This window comes from Leptinotarsa decemlineata, unplaced genomic scaffold, assembly GCF_025532065.1.
Source record: "Leptinotarsa decemlineata unplaced genomic scaffold, Ldec_3_MD MMD2_P_RNA_scaffold_2, whole genome shotgun sequence".
Lineage (NCBI taxonomy): Eukaryota > Metazoa > Arthropoda > Insecta > Coleoptera > Chrysomelidae > Leptinotarsa > Leptinotarsa decemlineata.
In genome coordinates this window covers 3,115,818-3,131,501 of record NW_027412529.1, presented here as the reverse complement: position 1 = coordinate 3,131,501, position 15,684 = coordinate 3,115,818, and the positions used below count along the sequence as shown (strand labels likewise).

Sequence of the window (15,684 nt, the reverse complement as noted above, 5' to 3'; positions counted from 1 at the left end):
AGAGTGGGGTCAGTTGTAACGCGGGTCAATTGTAACACAGCTCAAAATGAATGCTTAAATAGATTCAAACATCCCGCCAACGCCACTGACCGATCCGTCAGTATGCTTCTACCTGCTACCGAGTTCACATCGTTGTTGCATCAGCCACTCATAAATGTCGAAATTTTATTTCGACAAAAATTGAATATTTAAAGTAAATTTGTGACTTCAACTTTAAGAGTGGACAAAACATTTAATCGGCGGTATTCGTAAAAGTTGAAACAAATTGAGGTTATGTTTGAAGAAGATTATATTATTTCGAGATTTTTACAATAATTGTGTAACAAGGCAAACGGGGGCAGTTGTAACGTGTTCTCGAACTTTAATTTTCATTTCAGAAACAATAAATATACCTCGATATAGAAAAAGACAAACCTCTAGGGGTCCAACAGATGACCAAATGAAAGCAGCTATGGTTTTAGTAAGTGATGAAGGTTTAAGTGTCAGGGAAGCTGCTGGGTCATTAAATATTTGCCATGTTACTCTGCATAGATATGCCAAAAAGATAAAACACGAAGGTATTGCTCCAATGATGGGTTATCATCCACATAATAAGGTGTTAAATGAAGAAGATGGAGCTGTATTTTGTGAATATATACGCAGAAGTGCGGATTTATATTTTGGTTTAACTCCTAGAGATATTCGATCACTTCTATACCAATTTGTTGTAAAGAAAAACTGCCGCAGTATTCCTTCTAAATGGCATGAAACCAAAATAGGTTCCAAAGACTGGTTTACCAATTTTATGAAAAAAAATCCCACATTATCAATAAGAGCGCCTGAAGCAACAAGCCATGCCAGGGCAATTAACTTTAACAAAGGAAATGTGGACAAATTTTTTGATAATTTGTCAAATGTTATGGACAAACACCAGTTCGAATCTCAAAACATATATAATGTTGATGAAACTGGGGTAACAACTGTGCAAAGGCCAAACAAGGTAGTTGCTATGAAAGGCTGCAAACAGGTTGGTTCTATAACATCAGGAGAGAGAGGAACGTTAATTACTGTTTGTATAGCCGTTAATGCACTGGGAAATTCAATTCCACCACTTTTCATTTTCCCAAAAAAGAAGTATAAATCTTTTTTGTTAAATAGCGCCCCACCAGTGGTTGGATGGATAATGAAACATTTTCATACTTCATTGAACATTTTTCTAAGTTTTCCAAACCTTCTAAAGATAATAAAGTTTTACTAGTTTTAAATAACCACGACTCTCATATTTACCTACCGACGATCGACTATTGCAGGGAAAACGGGATAGTGTTATTATCTTTCCTCCCGCATATTTCCCATAAACTTCAGCCATTAGATCGGAGCGTTTATGGGCCATTTAAGAGATACCTAAATACTGCTATGGATGCTTGGTTGAAAAATCATTCTGGACAAACGATGACCATATACGATCTGCCAGGAATTGTAGCAAAATCACTGCCATTAGCCACAACACCTAACAATATTCAAAGCGGATTTAGAGGATGTGGTATGTATCCATTCAACAGAAATGTTTTTGACGAATCCGAATTTGCTCCTTGTTCAGTAACTGATCGGCCTCTAAATAGTAACGTTTCAACCCAAGAAATGGAAGCAGTAGCTTCAACTTCAACAGCTGATATGGTTCTCACAACAAACATTTCAAAATCTGAACTGTGTAATATAGAATTGGCCATTTCCCAAGCAGGTAATAATCAGATCCTTGATAAACCGAACCTTGACCCGCACGTGGAAGCGTCCACTTCGAGGGATAGTCTGGCTCTTGATATGTCAGAAGTCGATGATGAACCCCTAGCTTCCACTTCAAAAGAAATTCAGGTGCTTAATACATCCAAGGATATATTGTTGGAAATTCGACCATATCCTAAAGCTAATTTTACCAAAAAAATCATTAAAGGTAGAAAAAAAAACGCAAATCAGCTATTTTAATAGAAACGCCAGAAAAACAAGCTCTAGAAGAAGAATTGGCTAAAAGAAATTAATCTAAGGCAAGTACAGTAAAGAGAAACTTATCCGGAAAAAGAAACAAAGACAAAGCAAACAAAAAGCAAATGGAAACTTCATCCTAGGACGAAGCTGACGCGTTTTGTCTCTACTGTCTGAAACCATACAGTCATGAAAATAACGGAGAAGTTTGGATTAAATGCATAGTTACTTTTTTACATACATTTAACCCACTGTTTTACCTGAATATATGTTTTTTTTTTGTATTCCTTATTGACATTTTCTATTGCGTTACAATTGTCCCTGAAGCTGTTACAACTGACCCCCTTATGGGTACAATTGTAACATTTGACACAAATACATAATAGACGTGTTAAATTCAAAAAGTGTTTGATTTCAGTTAAATACATATTTTAACCTTAATAAAGAATGCTTATTTTATCAGTAAAGCTTCGTTTGATCAAAATATAATATTCAATTTGCGAGCAAAATCGTACGTTGTCAAAATTGTTACAATTGACCCCACTCTCCCCTACTAATCTATGGCATTGAAAAGGAAATGAGATAACCTGGCTGTGGTCTGAATGCCATTTCCACATTGTTTTTTCTGAAGAAACCCGAAATTATCTCTGTTCTTTTTCCAAAATATGTTAGCGTTACACATTTCTTGATTTCTGGTTGTTTGACCTGAGGGTATATTAATCTGTAAGTGAATTTCCGGCTTTGTTTCCTGACTAACTTCTGGAAAGTATCTGCGTTGAAACCATTATCATGACCTATCTGTGTAATCAGATCAATTTCAATAGCTAGATTGTTAGCAGACAAAGTCAGTGAGAATGCTCTATGCAGGCTGCTAATTTATGACTGTCTGGATGGAAAGAATCGCTTGGGATTGTGATGTCTGTATAGCTAGGTTTTCCGAAAATATTGAACTCAAATTTATTCTGATTATGTGTAATGGTCAGGTCTAAAAAATTTATTTGTTTCTCTATCTCTGTTTCGAGTGTGAACTGAATGTTGCTATTGAGATTATTCATGAATGTCACAGATTGGTTCAGCTGTCGTGTAGTACCTCTGAAACAGGCGAGAATATCGTCTTATCTCTACCAAAAATGAATATGTTCTTTGCCCAGGTCGGAATTTACTATAGTGGTCTCCAAGTTATTCATAAATATGTCTGCTAAAAGTGGACTAAGGGGTGAGCCCATTGGTAAACTTGAATCCTGTTTTTAACATTTGTTGTTGAACTGTAGGTAGCTCTGATCGAGGTACACATCGAAAGCTGTTGAAACTTCAAAGGAAGTGATATGGTCTACTTTGGCTCGATCTAATATATCTAAAATGAGAGGCTTACACTCGTTGTAGGGTATGTTGGAAAACATACTCTTTACATCGAATGAAACTAAAATTAAATTATGTGGCGTGGTTTGGTTCCTTATGTTTTCTACTGAAGTCAGTGAATTTTTAATGCTGAAAGGTGGGACGGCATTGGTAATATTTTTGAACAACTTGTTAAGACGTATTCCTAGTTCTCTTACCGGACTATTTATATACGAAACTAACGGTCACACTCGAAACAGAGATAGAGAAACAGATAGCTTTCTTAGACCTGCCCATTACACATAATCAGAATAAATTTGAGTTCAATGTTTTCAGAAAACCTAGCTATACAACCATCACCATCCCAAGCGATTCTTTTCATCCAGACAGTCATAAATTAGCAGCCTACAATTCAATGTTGCACAGAGCATTCTCACTGCCTTTGTCTGCTAACAATCTAGCTAGGAAAATTGATATAATTACACAGATAGGCCATATTATGGTTTCAACGCAGATAATATCCAGAAGTTAGTCAGGAAACGAAGCCGGAAATTCACTTACAGATTGATATATCCTCAGGTCAAACAACCAGAAATCAAGAAATGGCTAACGCTAACATATTATGGAAAAAGAACCGAGATAATTGCGGGTTTCTTTAGAAAAAATTATGTGGATGTATTCTAACCACATGCCAGATTATCTCATTTCCTTTTCAATGCCAAAGATAAGGTGGATAATTTGGAGAAGTCTGGAGTTTATGAGCTTAAGTGTCCGGAGTGTAATAGTCTTTATGTGGGACAATGTGGCCGAAATTTCCAAAAACGGTATGCTGAACATGAAAGGTCCATCAGACTAGGAAAAAATGACGACGTTTTCAAACCATTTCTTGGCATTCGACCACAAGTTTCCGAATCCAAACGATACGGAAATTCTGCACTATGCAAGGAAAGGTTGCAAACTCAAGTATTTAGAATCCTTGGTAATTCACAAGCATAAACATTGCGGGTGCAACCTGTTAAATGATCAAATCGATTTAGTTTACTCGCCGGTTTTTAAATTGACAGATCCGCATTGTGAACTGTAAATTCAGGTACTCAATCAATCCAAGTACCTCTATTAGTACCTAGTGGGGCGGTATATAATTACAAATGTAATGAATCATTGTTAGATCATTGTATAAGTTAGATCATTGTATAAATGTCCGTATAGTTTGTATAAGTTTGAAAATGTCCGTATATAGGATGAAACTGCAGTCAAGTTAGTTACAAATAAAAGTGGTAAAACACATAGAACGTTTCATTTCTCTTTTCTTCATTATGATTTCCTACCACGTAGTAACGGCTCCGTCCATCAATTTATTGAAAGATGCAAGTACAGCTAGACAAGCCATGTACTACTTTAAATCCATCAATTTATTGAATAAAGATTACTATTATTATTAAAACCTTCTTTGTATGAGCCCCGTAACACAAGTCAACTTATTATGCTATTAGAGTGATATCAAATGAACTAGGGAACACTACAGCTAGTATGGCTTACTTTGCATTGATCGAATCTAATATTCGCTATGGTTACAGTTACAGAATACAATATTTGTGCTACAGAAGAGGTCTTTGAGATACCTTACAAAGTAGCCGAGAGATCACTGCAAGCCTCTATTCATCAGCCAAAATATTCCATAATATTATCACAGTTTGAAGAAGGCTCATAAAAACAAACAGAACTTCTGAAACAACCTGAAATACATTCATCTTTTGAATTTTACTCAATGTTCATACTTTTTGCTTTTGCTGCTGAATAAATTATCATTATTACATACATCGTCAAAATTCTTGGACCTCTCTCGTAAATTGTAAGACAAAATATAACGCCCTTATTGTTTCCTTCACACAAATTGTGAAGATAGTGACATATTATCATTCAAAGGTCTTCTCAACTTATTCGAGCATTTATTAACAAATTATGTTACATATGATCTTTGAAGTGTTCTAAACTTATATCACACACCCTATTTTATAGTGATAGCGGATGATAAACGAGTCCATATACTCTCAACACTGCGGCAGTCAAAAATTGATGTCCCAATCAGAGAATTCATCTGGGGGAATATCGTCGTCTTTTGCGAAAGTGTCAAAGTTGGAGGTATCACAGGGACCCCTCACCACCTGCTGTATTGGAGCTGGCAATGTTCTAGCTATTAATCCATCCCAGTCGAAGCCTTGGAACCACCTGAAATATAACAGCAAATGAATTTGATGGAAGGAAATAAGCATATTTCATTGGTCCACCGATAATTACAACAAGCTGTTGGTATTATATAGATAAAGAGGGATTTCTTGCGAATAACATCAGCGACAAAAGTGGAAAGACACATTATGAGAAGAAGATGAATATTTTATCTATTTGTCAACAAAAACAAAAATCTGTTTCACCGTGTTTCGCAGGAGGATTTTGTTTTTGTTTGAACGACAAAACTGAGTTGAACCTCAAAACGATGAACAACCACAGTGTGTCGCGTATTTCTGATATATACCGCTTTCGGTGGAATGAAATGTGCCAAGTCACTTAAACACTTCACGTGGAAGTATCTATAGGAGAGAGACAAATCTCCAACCTTTCGTCGATATTCTAGACTGTTAAGGTTACAAGTGATGTTCGCGTCTTCAATCAGGCGGATGGCTCTTTTCTGGATAGAATCTAGCAGCTTCAGGGTATGTTTAGGGGCGAAGCTCCATACAAGAGAACAATATTCCAAAGAAGATCTGATCTGAGCTTTATAAGCATGAAAAATTGCTGAGGTGTCTACAGTTTTCTGGTTCGGAACAGTGGTCGAAGCTTTTGAGAAGCAGCCTTTGCAATTCCAGCGACATGATTGTGCCAAGACATATTGCTATCCATTTAAAGCCCCAACAAACTTATAGAAGCAAAAAGCGGAATTGTCAGACCTGACATTATTATCTAGTTCGAAAACATTTATCTTTTTGGAGATAACCGATGATTGGGTTTTTGTGGCATTGAATAGAACCTGGTTAATTTCACCCCAATTCGAAATTACTTCTAGATCCTCATCAAGATATTCAACTTCCTGCTGCCTGTGAAGATATGCTTCCGCAGCCGATGTCCTGGAATCCAAATGTGATGACGAGACAAGTGTGCTGTCGTCAGCAAAGCAAAGCAAGAAAAATCTGAAATGTTTTTTGGCTGGGTCGGGAGTACAGCAAGGAACCAACCTAGGCCCATTGCTCTTTTTAATTTTCATTAATGACCTCCCGAAAAAAATGTCATCGGACTGTTTGCTATATGCTGACGATTTCAAAATGTTTAGAAACTTTACAGGCCTAAATGACTATTTAGAACTCCAAAATGCAAAGTTATGACGTTCAGCCGAAATTCCCAGCCGAGATTACACATCACTTTGTATATATAATGCAGAATACAGTTTTAGAAAGAGTTCAAGAAATACGTGACCTCGAGGTCCTTTTCCAAAGTGACCTGAAATTCAACCGGCATATTCAAAATATTACTAATGAAGCTAATAAAAGACTAGGTTTTTTAAAACGTACCACTTACGAATTCAAAAACATAAACAGTAAAAAATATTTGTTTAATACAATTATTCGAAGTAAACTAGAATATGCAAGTATTATATGGGAATCAAACCAAAAAAAAGCAAAGCAGATTCTAGAAACAATTCAAAATAAATGTTTGGAATATTTGTATTTTAAAAAATACCAAAAAATACCAATACCAATAACCAAATAGTTAAGGGCCAATTTCTGCCCTTAACTATAATTTTTAGACTAGGATAGTCGCAAAGTGCGTGACCTAAGCAAACTTATGCTTTTTTTGCATTCCAATTATTATTGTGTATTGTGACACTTAACCACATCTAGTGGCGAGTAGTGGTACTATGTACTATTTTTTTCAGCTACCCGTTAGGTGGCATTAGGCGTAATTAAATATTTTGAATTACCGCGTTGGTTCGAGAAAGTTCTGGTTCTAGCTAGTGTATTCCGATTACCTCGAGATGGCAGTAATAATTGCATATAAAAATGCCAGCGGCGCAACTGCGAGTTAGTCTGCGTAGGAAAAGCGAAGGAAGCGGAACTGTCTATTGTGTCTATTGTCTATTATGAAGTAACATTGTTTTTATGTGTGATTTGTTAGTATGGAAAAGAAGCGAAAAATCGACAGTGAACATTTCTAAATGCAAAGTTATGACGTTCAGCCGAAATAAGATTCCACATCACTTTGTATATATAATGCAGAATACAGTTTCAGAAAGAGTTCAAGAAATACGTGACCTCGAGGACCTTTTCCAAAGTGACCTGAAATTCAACCGGCATGTTCAAAATAATACTAATGAAGCTAATAAAAGACTAGGTTTTTTAAAACGTACCACTTACGAATTGAAAAACATAAACAGTAAAAACTATTTGTTTAATACAATTATTTGAAGTAAATAAATGAATTTGAATATGCAAGTATTATATGGGAATCAAACCAAAAAAAAAGCAAAGCAGATCCTAGAAACAATTCAAAATAAATGTTTGGAATATTTGTATTTCAAAAAATACGGACATTCGCCAGGTTTCATATCGTATGGACCGATCAGAGATCAATTTCACATAAAATTACTGGAAAACAGAAGAGCTATAAAGAGTATACTTTTCTTAGGAAAAATTTTTAATGGCCATGTAGATAGCATTTTTCTCACCGGTCAAATTTGATTTTATGTTTCGCTGCCAGGTATACGTCCGCGACAAACTACTTTTCATGTCAATTAATATAAATCCCCCGTTGACAGAATTTGCTCAGTGTATAATAAATACGCAAATATCATTAGGTTTGGTATCTTCGAGGTATCATATTCAAAACTCAAATCTAAAATAGTCTTTTAGTCTTTTTGTTGTTTCAAAACAGTACTTGTAGATGATAAGAAACATATAACTAGGCTCCGCCTGTTTGTTTCGAAATAAATAAATATACAATAGAAAGAGGGTTGGAGACAGTATGGATCTTTGGGGAACACCAGCAAAGATAGTGAAAGTGTTCGACAGATATCCATCGACAGCCACTTGCAGGGAATGTTCTTTCAGAAAGCTGGAGAGCCATATACAAGAATGATCCAACAAGCTATACCTAGCATCGAAGTTTGGTCAACAAACCCTCATACCACACACGGTCAAAGGCTCTTGACTCTCCATGTTCCTCGATTGCGTTATTCCAAATATGGATGACATAGATAGAGGGTAGCTTGTTGATCTTTGTTTCTGAAAGCCATATGCCATATTCATGATCACTCAAGATGTTGAAGCCTTCCAAATATTTTTGTTTCCAGGAAACAACATGTAGATAATGCAGATGAAATATTTTTGAGCAACAGAAAATTGTTTTATTCCAACAACAATAACTCGAGTGTACTTACTTGTGCTTTTTTATGTCTTGAGTTCCTCCTCTCTGACATCCCAGCCTCTCCGAAGGACAATCTCTACATAATTTCTTGATTAGGCTTTGGGCAGTCCTTCCAACGTTATTCTTGGCAAAATCGATCATGTCGATACCCTTCAATATCACAGTGTACGTTTTCATTGGATCTGGAGCAGTGAATGGAGGACTGAAACATAAGAGACACATAACAACAAGCAGTGCAGCAGAAATTTCAATTTTCGAGGATGTTCAAAATATGACCTTTGTCATTTTGTTAAGTTCTATGAATAGTGACAAAGGTTTTCAATAGATTTATAAAAAAAAGTAAGTATACAGGTCCACACCAACCTGATGAATACCCGAAAGCTTAGAAAGAATATAACAGGAAGCCAAAAACGACTTTCGACTAGTGTCCGACCAAAAGTTCGGTATCGGTAGAGTTTCGGCAAAAAAACGGGTTTCGGTTTCGGTGGCAAACCTGCTGAAACTACGACCGAAACCGAAAGTGCATTCGGGAGTTATCGCGATGTAATTACGTTGGACCTCAAGCAGTTGTGGTTCGTTGAAGCCCCTCCGTGTTGTGAGAACAGTTTACTGACAGCTTGGTTGTATTACCCTTGAATATGAAATAACACCCACAAATAAAGAACAGTTCGATTCTTACTATGTGTTGTTCTATTTAATAGACAGCAGGTAACAACGTGTTGTAACTGAAGTGAAAACTGAACTAACTACAATACATAAGTCATAGTATTTATATATGAGAATACTATGCGTAATAGTTGTCATCAAAGAACATTCTGGAACAAAATATTAGTAAGCAATGATGAATAACATGATGAATTATATCTGAGCACATTCATGCAGATAAAGTTTGGTTTAAAAGCATAGTCATCAATAAACAAAGATAATGTTCGGAATAAAAGAGGTGTCAGCATTTTCCGGGTTTTATCTCTGTGGATAGTCTAGGGAAAATTGGCATCTTAGTCCAGGGAATGTTGGCATCATAGTCCAGGGAAAGTGGGCAAAAATGTAATTATGTGACCGGCATGTAAAACGTCTTGAATTTCATACAAGCGACCAAGACATTTTGCCCCGTCAACGTGCCTAATCAAGTCGTGACTTACCCTTAAGTACCTATTGAGATATTAGGTAACAACTTGAAAAAGTAATTTTATGTTTAATATTTTTGAAAAACCATCAATAATATTCAAAAGAAGGATCTACACCTACTCAAATGAACACCTCACCTATTTTAAGTATTTTTAAGAAGCAATTAATATTTTTTCTTAAATAAGAGGTTGTTATGTTGATTTGTTGATTATCAATGAGTAAAAATGACGAAGACTGCATAACGTTGTGATTCAAAGATAAAAAAATAAAGACTGATTTATTGTAATAACTTTTTCTTTATGTTTCCCTCAAAACATAATCCTTGTAAGGAAGTTTCGGTTTCGGCCGGAACCGAGACCGTTGCCGGAATTCGGTTTCGGTTTCGGTGGTAAAAACCAGTTTCGGTCGGACACTATCTTTCTTATTTCTTTCAACTCATTTCACTAATACTCACTGTCCAGTCAAGAGCTCATGCATCAAAATTCCAAGAGCCCAAAAGTCTACCGACCTATCGTGCCCTTTATTCAAAATCGTTTCTGGTGCGACATATTCCGGTGTACCGCAAAACGTCCACGTTTTGCTACTGTAGCCGAGTCTCTTGGAGAAGCCGAAGTCCACGAGCTTCACGTATCCCTGAGCGTCCAACAACAGGTTCTCCGGCTTCAGATCTCTGTAAATGATCCCCCTGGAATGCAAGTAGTCGAAGGCCTCGATTACACACCCTGTTATGAACCTTGTCGTGTGATCGTCGAAGCAACCCCTGTCTCTGAGGATGGTCCAAACCTCTCCACCGAGGCAGGCCTCGAGGAGCATGTACACGTATTTGGAGTCACGGTATGTTCTGTATAACCTGAAAAATATTCATACATTTGTTACTTTAACACCGGCAAATACAAAATTTTAGATCTGTCTCTATTGAAACTGAAGAAAATTTAATTGTTTAAAAATTTAAATATTTAGGTGTATAGAATAGAATAGAATAGAATGGAATGGAATTGAATTGAATTGAATTGAATTGAATTGAATTGAATTGAATTGAATGGAATGGAATGGAATGGAATGGAATGGAATGGAATGGAATGGAATGGAATGGAATGGAATGGAATGGAATGGAATGGAATGGAATGGAATAGAATGGAATGGAATAGAAACTAATTCATCATTAAAAATTTCAGACATGTGATACATACAGATATAAAAATTTTATTGGACTAGTAAGTACAAAACATAATTGTCCAGTCATTTTAGGGGGTTTGCCTAGGAAAGTGGACATACCCAGCTGTAAATTTGTATCAACTTTGTATTTTGTCATCATAAAAGTATTCTCAAAATTCACATATGATTCGACGGCCGCAACTTCAAAAATTGGGGGTCAAAAGTCAAAAAAACCAACTTTTTGTACGTTTTTTGCCAATATCATGTTTCTAGTGGGTTTTATGCTAATTGTATTTATTATAGAGAATTAAATTCTCTACAACTTTTGTTTCAAATATTTTTTCATACGTTGAATCTTTTTTGAGATAGAGGGCAGTGCGAGCGTAGATTAAATATTATTTGAAATCAACTGGTTGTTCCGATCGAAATCAGCTCATTTGAGGTTTATAAATTATTACTTAATAAATAATTATGAATAATTTTCATTTTTTTAACAAACACATTATATTCAAATATTTTTCATTAATTATTTATTTTCAATTAAGTATCAATTTATTTAATAACGTTACCTGCCCGTGTAGTTATAAATTTGTAGAGGGAAAAATATATATTACATTATAATTTAAATCTAATCTATAGTAATTATTCTTTAATAAATAAAAATGAATAGGAAAGAAATAAAATTTTAAATAATATTTTTATTAAAAAATCTCGTTTGATACATTTGTGAATGTCAAAATTAAAAAAAACCGATAAACTAATTAAAAGAATAATGAGTTTTGATTTCAATTTTCTTTTTACTTCGTGGAGCCCTTTTGATATATATACTTCATACTATCCTGACATGAAAGTTCATAAAAATTTATTAATTTGTTAATTACGATTTTTTATAACTATTGCAAAATGAAATATCTAAAAATTGTTGATAAATTTTTTTTTCAATTGATATTCAGCTATGTCTGTTTTCACATTAAACAATGACAGTTATTAACATTATTGAATTGTTTTAAACAAATAGAGAAATTCAATATTTTTGAAAACATTTTTTTTGCTATTTTGTTGTCTAGAGATGATTATGATTAAATTTTTTTTTTTAATTTCCATTTTTTATTGTTTAAAACCGATTTTTTTATATTTCGATTGTTTAATTAATCAGTTGAAAAATAATTTTGCTTTTAAAAATCATAATTTACACTCTCAAATAGTTTAGCAAAAATATTTTTCATTAATTATTCAATTGTTTATTAGTTTAACAATTTGTTATAAACAAATATTGAAAAACGTTATATTTTTTTTCAAAACCCTATCGTTTTAAGAGTTATTTGAAATAAAGATATACTGGGTGTTTCCTGACTACGGTGATTCTTTAGGTCGTTTGGAGAAAAAAAGTTTTTATGAACATATGTCCGAAGTTGTTCGTTTCTGATATACAGGGCGTTGAAGATTAAAAAAAAAGGTATTCATAAAATATCATAAATATCCTTACACCGATTTGGATGAAATTTGCTACAATCATTTGAAGTGATAAGGCGCTTATTTAGCCCGAAATAGATTGAAACTATTGAGAAAAATGAATGCCCCTGACTTTTTTGTAGTTTTTTAATTTTTTCAGATTAGGTAACTAAAAATACAACTTTTTTGTCGCTTGTATTTTCTTCATATCACACTCGTTTTTGAGAAAAAAAAGTACTTCTTCAAATTATCCATGGACAACATGAAATAAAAACCAAAAGTAAGTAGGTAATACACAATTTCGATCTTGAAGTTAATGAGCAAACTTTTGTTTGATCTTCCTCTTGAAGATGATCATTTGGTAATCGAAACACGTGTCGAGGTGTTAAAATAACGGTTTGGTGTTGGAAAAAACTCCAGTAATGTCAATTCCAAACATTGCCAATAAGGTTACTGTCTTACCTAATATATAATAAGTTTTTTACTGTTAAAATTACAAGTCAATATAAAAGTGATCCTTTATTCGTTTTCAGGAGTTCATTTCATTTGATTTATTGTCAATAACGACATCCTCACACTATTCTCTACGTCTTCATATATGATTAATTACCTGTATGGAGAGTATTAGCTTGTGAATCGAAAATGACCTCATAGTACAGTTGAATCGACAATACTAGAAACAATATTTTGTAACTTGTAACAAACTTCCTCAAAATCTATCAATCAAATCAATACTCATGGAAAAATCATTTCCTACTTCTACTTCAACTCTTAAACACCCCTTCTTTAATGATTTATGATAACAAACCTGCAAATAAACGGACTTCTGCAATTCATCATGATATCTCGTTCACTGTAAATATGATCCTGTTGCTGGGTATCGACGATGTGTTGCTTTTTCAAACATTTCAAAGCGAAAGTCAACGATGGATCTTTGTTATACTGGACCAACTCCACTCTACCAAATCCTCCTAGTCCCAAAGTAGCTAGGACATCCAAATCATCCAGTTCAATGAAGTCATATTCTGAACAATAAAAGAGCATGATCTTCAAATCTGTATAACTTGTATACAGGGTGATTCAAAAGTACTTTGACAAACTTCAGGAGGTGATTCCTCACAATATTCTAATATGAATTGTCCAAATAAATAAATGTCCGGAAACGCTTCGTTTCCAAGATACAGGATGTTGAAGTTTTATTTTTATTTTCGTTTTTTTCAAATAACTTTTGAAATACTGAACCTAATTAAACGAAACTTGGTAATAGGAGGTTTTTGAGGTGTCGAATTCGAACCTGATGTTCTTATTGCTCTTACTCGTAGGGGGCGCCACCTACACGTCTTTTTCTTTTTTAAAGATTCATAACTTTTTTGGGCGTACTCCTAGCACATTCTTCAGTAAAAAAATCGATTCCTCTATCATATCTACGTAAATAAGCTACCCTTGTTACTAGTCGCTGTAAGCAACCGTTTTCTAAATATTTGGACTTGAAAACTTCAAGTCGATTATTTGATAATCGATGCATGTTGAAGTTATTACGAATATTTTGAATTTTTCACAAGAATGCTTTGGAAATAAATTTGACGTTGGTGAGTAGTTTTGGTAATTACATATTTTGTGACAGTTAGACGTTTTGTTGAAGTTTCCGTAAGTAGAAGTAGAAAACACTTATTTTGAAAAAATTGATTATTTAAACAATAATGCTCATTTAGCCGATAAGCATTTCGCGCGAAGCAAGACGTATTTACCAGGAGCGATTTCCTAATCGAGTACTGCCTTCAGCTCCAACATTTGCTAGTCTCCACCGTCGTTTGGCAGAAACAGGTAGCTTTAAGAGGGCAGCTGATATTATTGGAAGACCACGAGCAGTCCAGACCCCAGAATTGGAAGAAGCTGTTTTGAACGCTCTCGAAGAGAATCCAGAAACAAGCCCAAAAGTAATTGCTGAAGCTGTCAATTCTACTCAGTCCACAGTTTGAAGAATTATCCACGATCAACAGTTTTATCCATACCATATTCAAAGGGTACAAGCTCTTTTGCCACGAGACTTTCCCCAACGCATTACTATGTGTCAATGGTTTTTGAGAAAATTGGCTGGAAATCCTCAATATTTAAGATATGTACTCTTCACGGACGAGGCATACTTTTTCCGAAATGCTATCACAAACTTTCATAACAACCATATTTGGGCTCTCGAAAATCCGTACGCAGTTTGTGAAAGGCATTATCAGTATCAATTTTCTGTAAATGTATGGGCGACAATAAATGATAATTACTTGATAGGTCGTTTCTTTCTTCCGCTCCGACTGAATGGCGCAACTTACAGACACTTTTTAGAAAATGAATTGCCGGCACTACTTCAGAATGTACCATTAAAATTCGTATCCGCATGTGGTTTATGCATGATGGGGCTCCGGCCCATTTTAGCGTTGTAGCCAGGGAATTCCTTAACACAGTCTATCCAAATCGATGGATCGGTAGGGGCGTAGAAGAACCTAACCAGGCGTGGGCACCAAGGTCCCCAGATCTAAACCCGATAGATTTTTATTTTTGAGGACATTTGAAGTCACTAGTTTATAAGACTCCAGTAGTGAACGAGGAAGATCTAAGAAACCGAATAGTAGACGCCTGTGAAACAATAAGAAACACACCAATAATTTTTGAGTGGGTACGAGATTCAATGACTAGACGACTGACTGCCTGTATCTTCGCTGAAGGTGGACACTTCCAACAATTTATTTGAATACAATTTAGTTTCGTTTATTTTAGTTTATTCTACATATTCAAAATTTCCTTAAATAACATATTGCAAATATCTTGCAAATTTTATTGAACAAATACTGATTATGCACCCTTGATACAAAAATAACTATTTCGCTCAAGGATGTCATAAAGGAACGTACCCAACAGTAATGACCTCTTCAAACGAGTAAAACGTCAAATTCATTTCCAAAGCATTCTTGTGAAAAAAGCAAAATATTCGGAATAACTTCAACATGCATCGATTATCAAATAATCGATTTGAAGTTTTCAAGTCCAAATATTTAGAAAAACGGTTGCTTACAGCGCCTAGTAACAAGGGTAGCTTATTTACGTAGATATGATAGGGGAATCGATTTTTTTTACTGAAAAATGTGCTAGAAGTACGCCCAAAAAAGTAATGAATCTTAAAAAAGAAAAAGACGTGTAGGTGGCGCCCTCTAAGAGTAAGAGCAATAAGAACATCAGGTTCGAATT

General features: G+C 34.8%; 1 protein-coding gene across 4 annotated transcripts in view; it reads right to left on the bottom strand.

Annotated features, from left to right (window-relative positions):
• Window positions 1-5,226: 5,226 nt before the first annotated feature.
• LOC111511298 (cGMP-dependent protein kinase, isozyme 1) overlaps window positions 5,227-15,684 on the bottom strand; it is a 75,323-nt gene continuing 64,865 nt past the window's right edge. For all 4 annotated transcript variants that reach the window (XM_074181492.1, XM_074181505.1, XM_023167312.2 and 1 more), the window contains 4 exons: window positions 13,256-13,472; window positions 10,295-10,690; window positions 8,726-8,914; window positions 5,227-5,526 (listed from right to left, as the gene is read on the bottom strand). In XM_074181492.1, coding sequence (XP_074037593.1) covers window positions 5,364-5,526; window positions 8,726-8,914; window positions 10,295-10,690; window positions 13,256-13,472 — 965 coding nt within the window. In that variant the 3' untranslated portion in view covers window positions 5,227-5,363. The remainder of the gene's footprint in view (window positions 5,527-8,725; window positions 8,915-10,294; window positions 10,691-13,255; window positions 13,473-15,684) is intronic.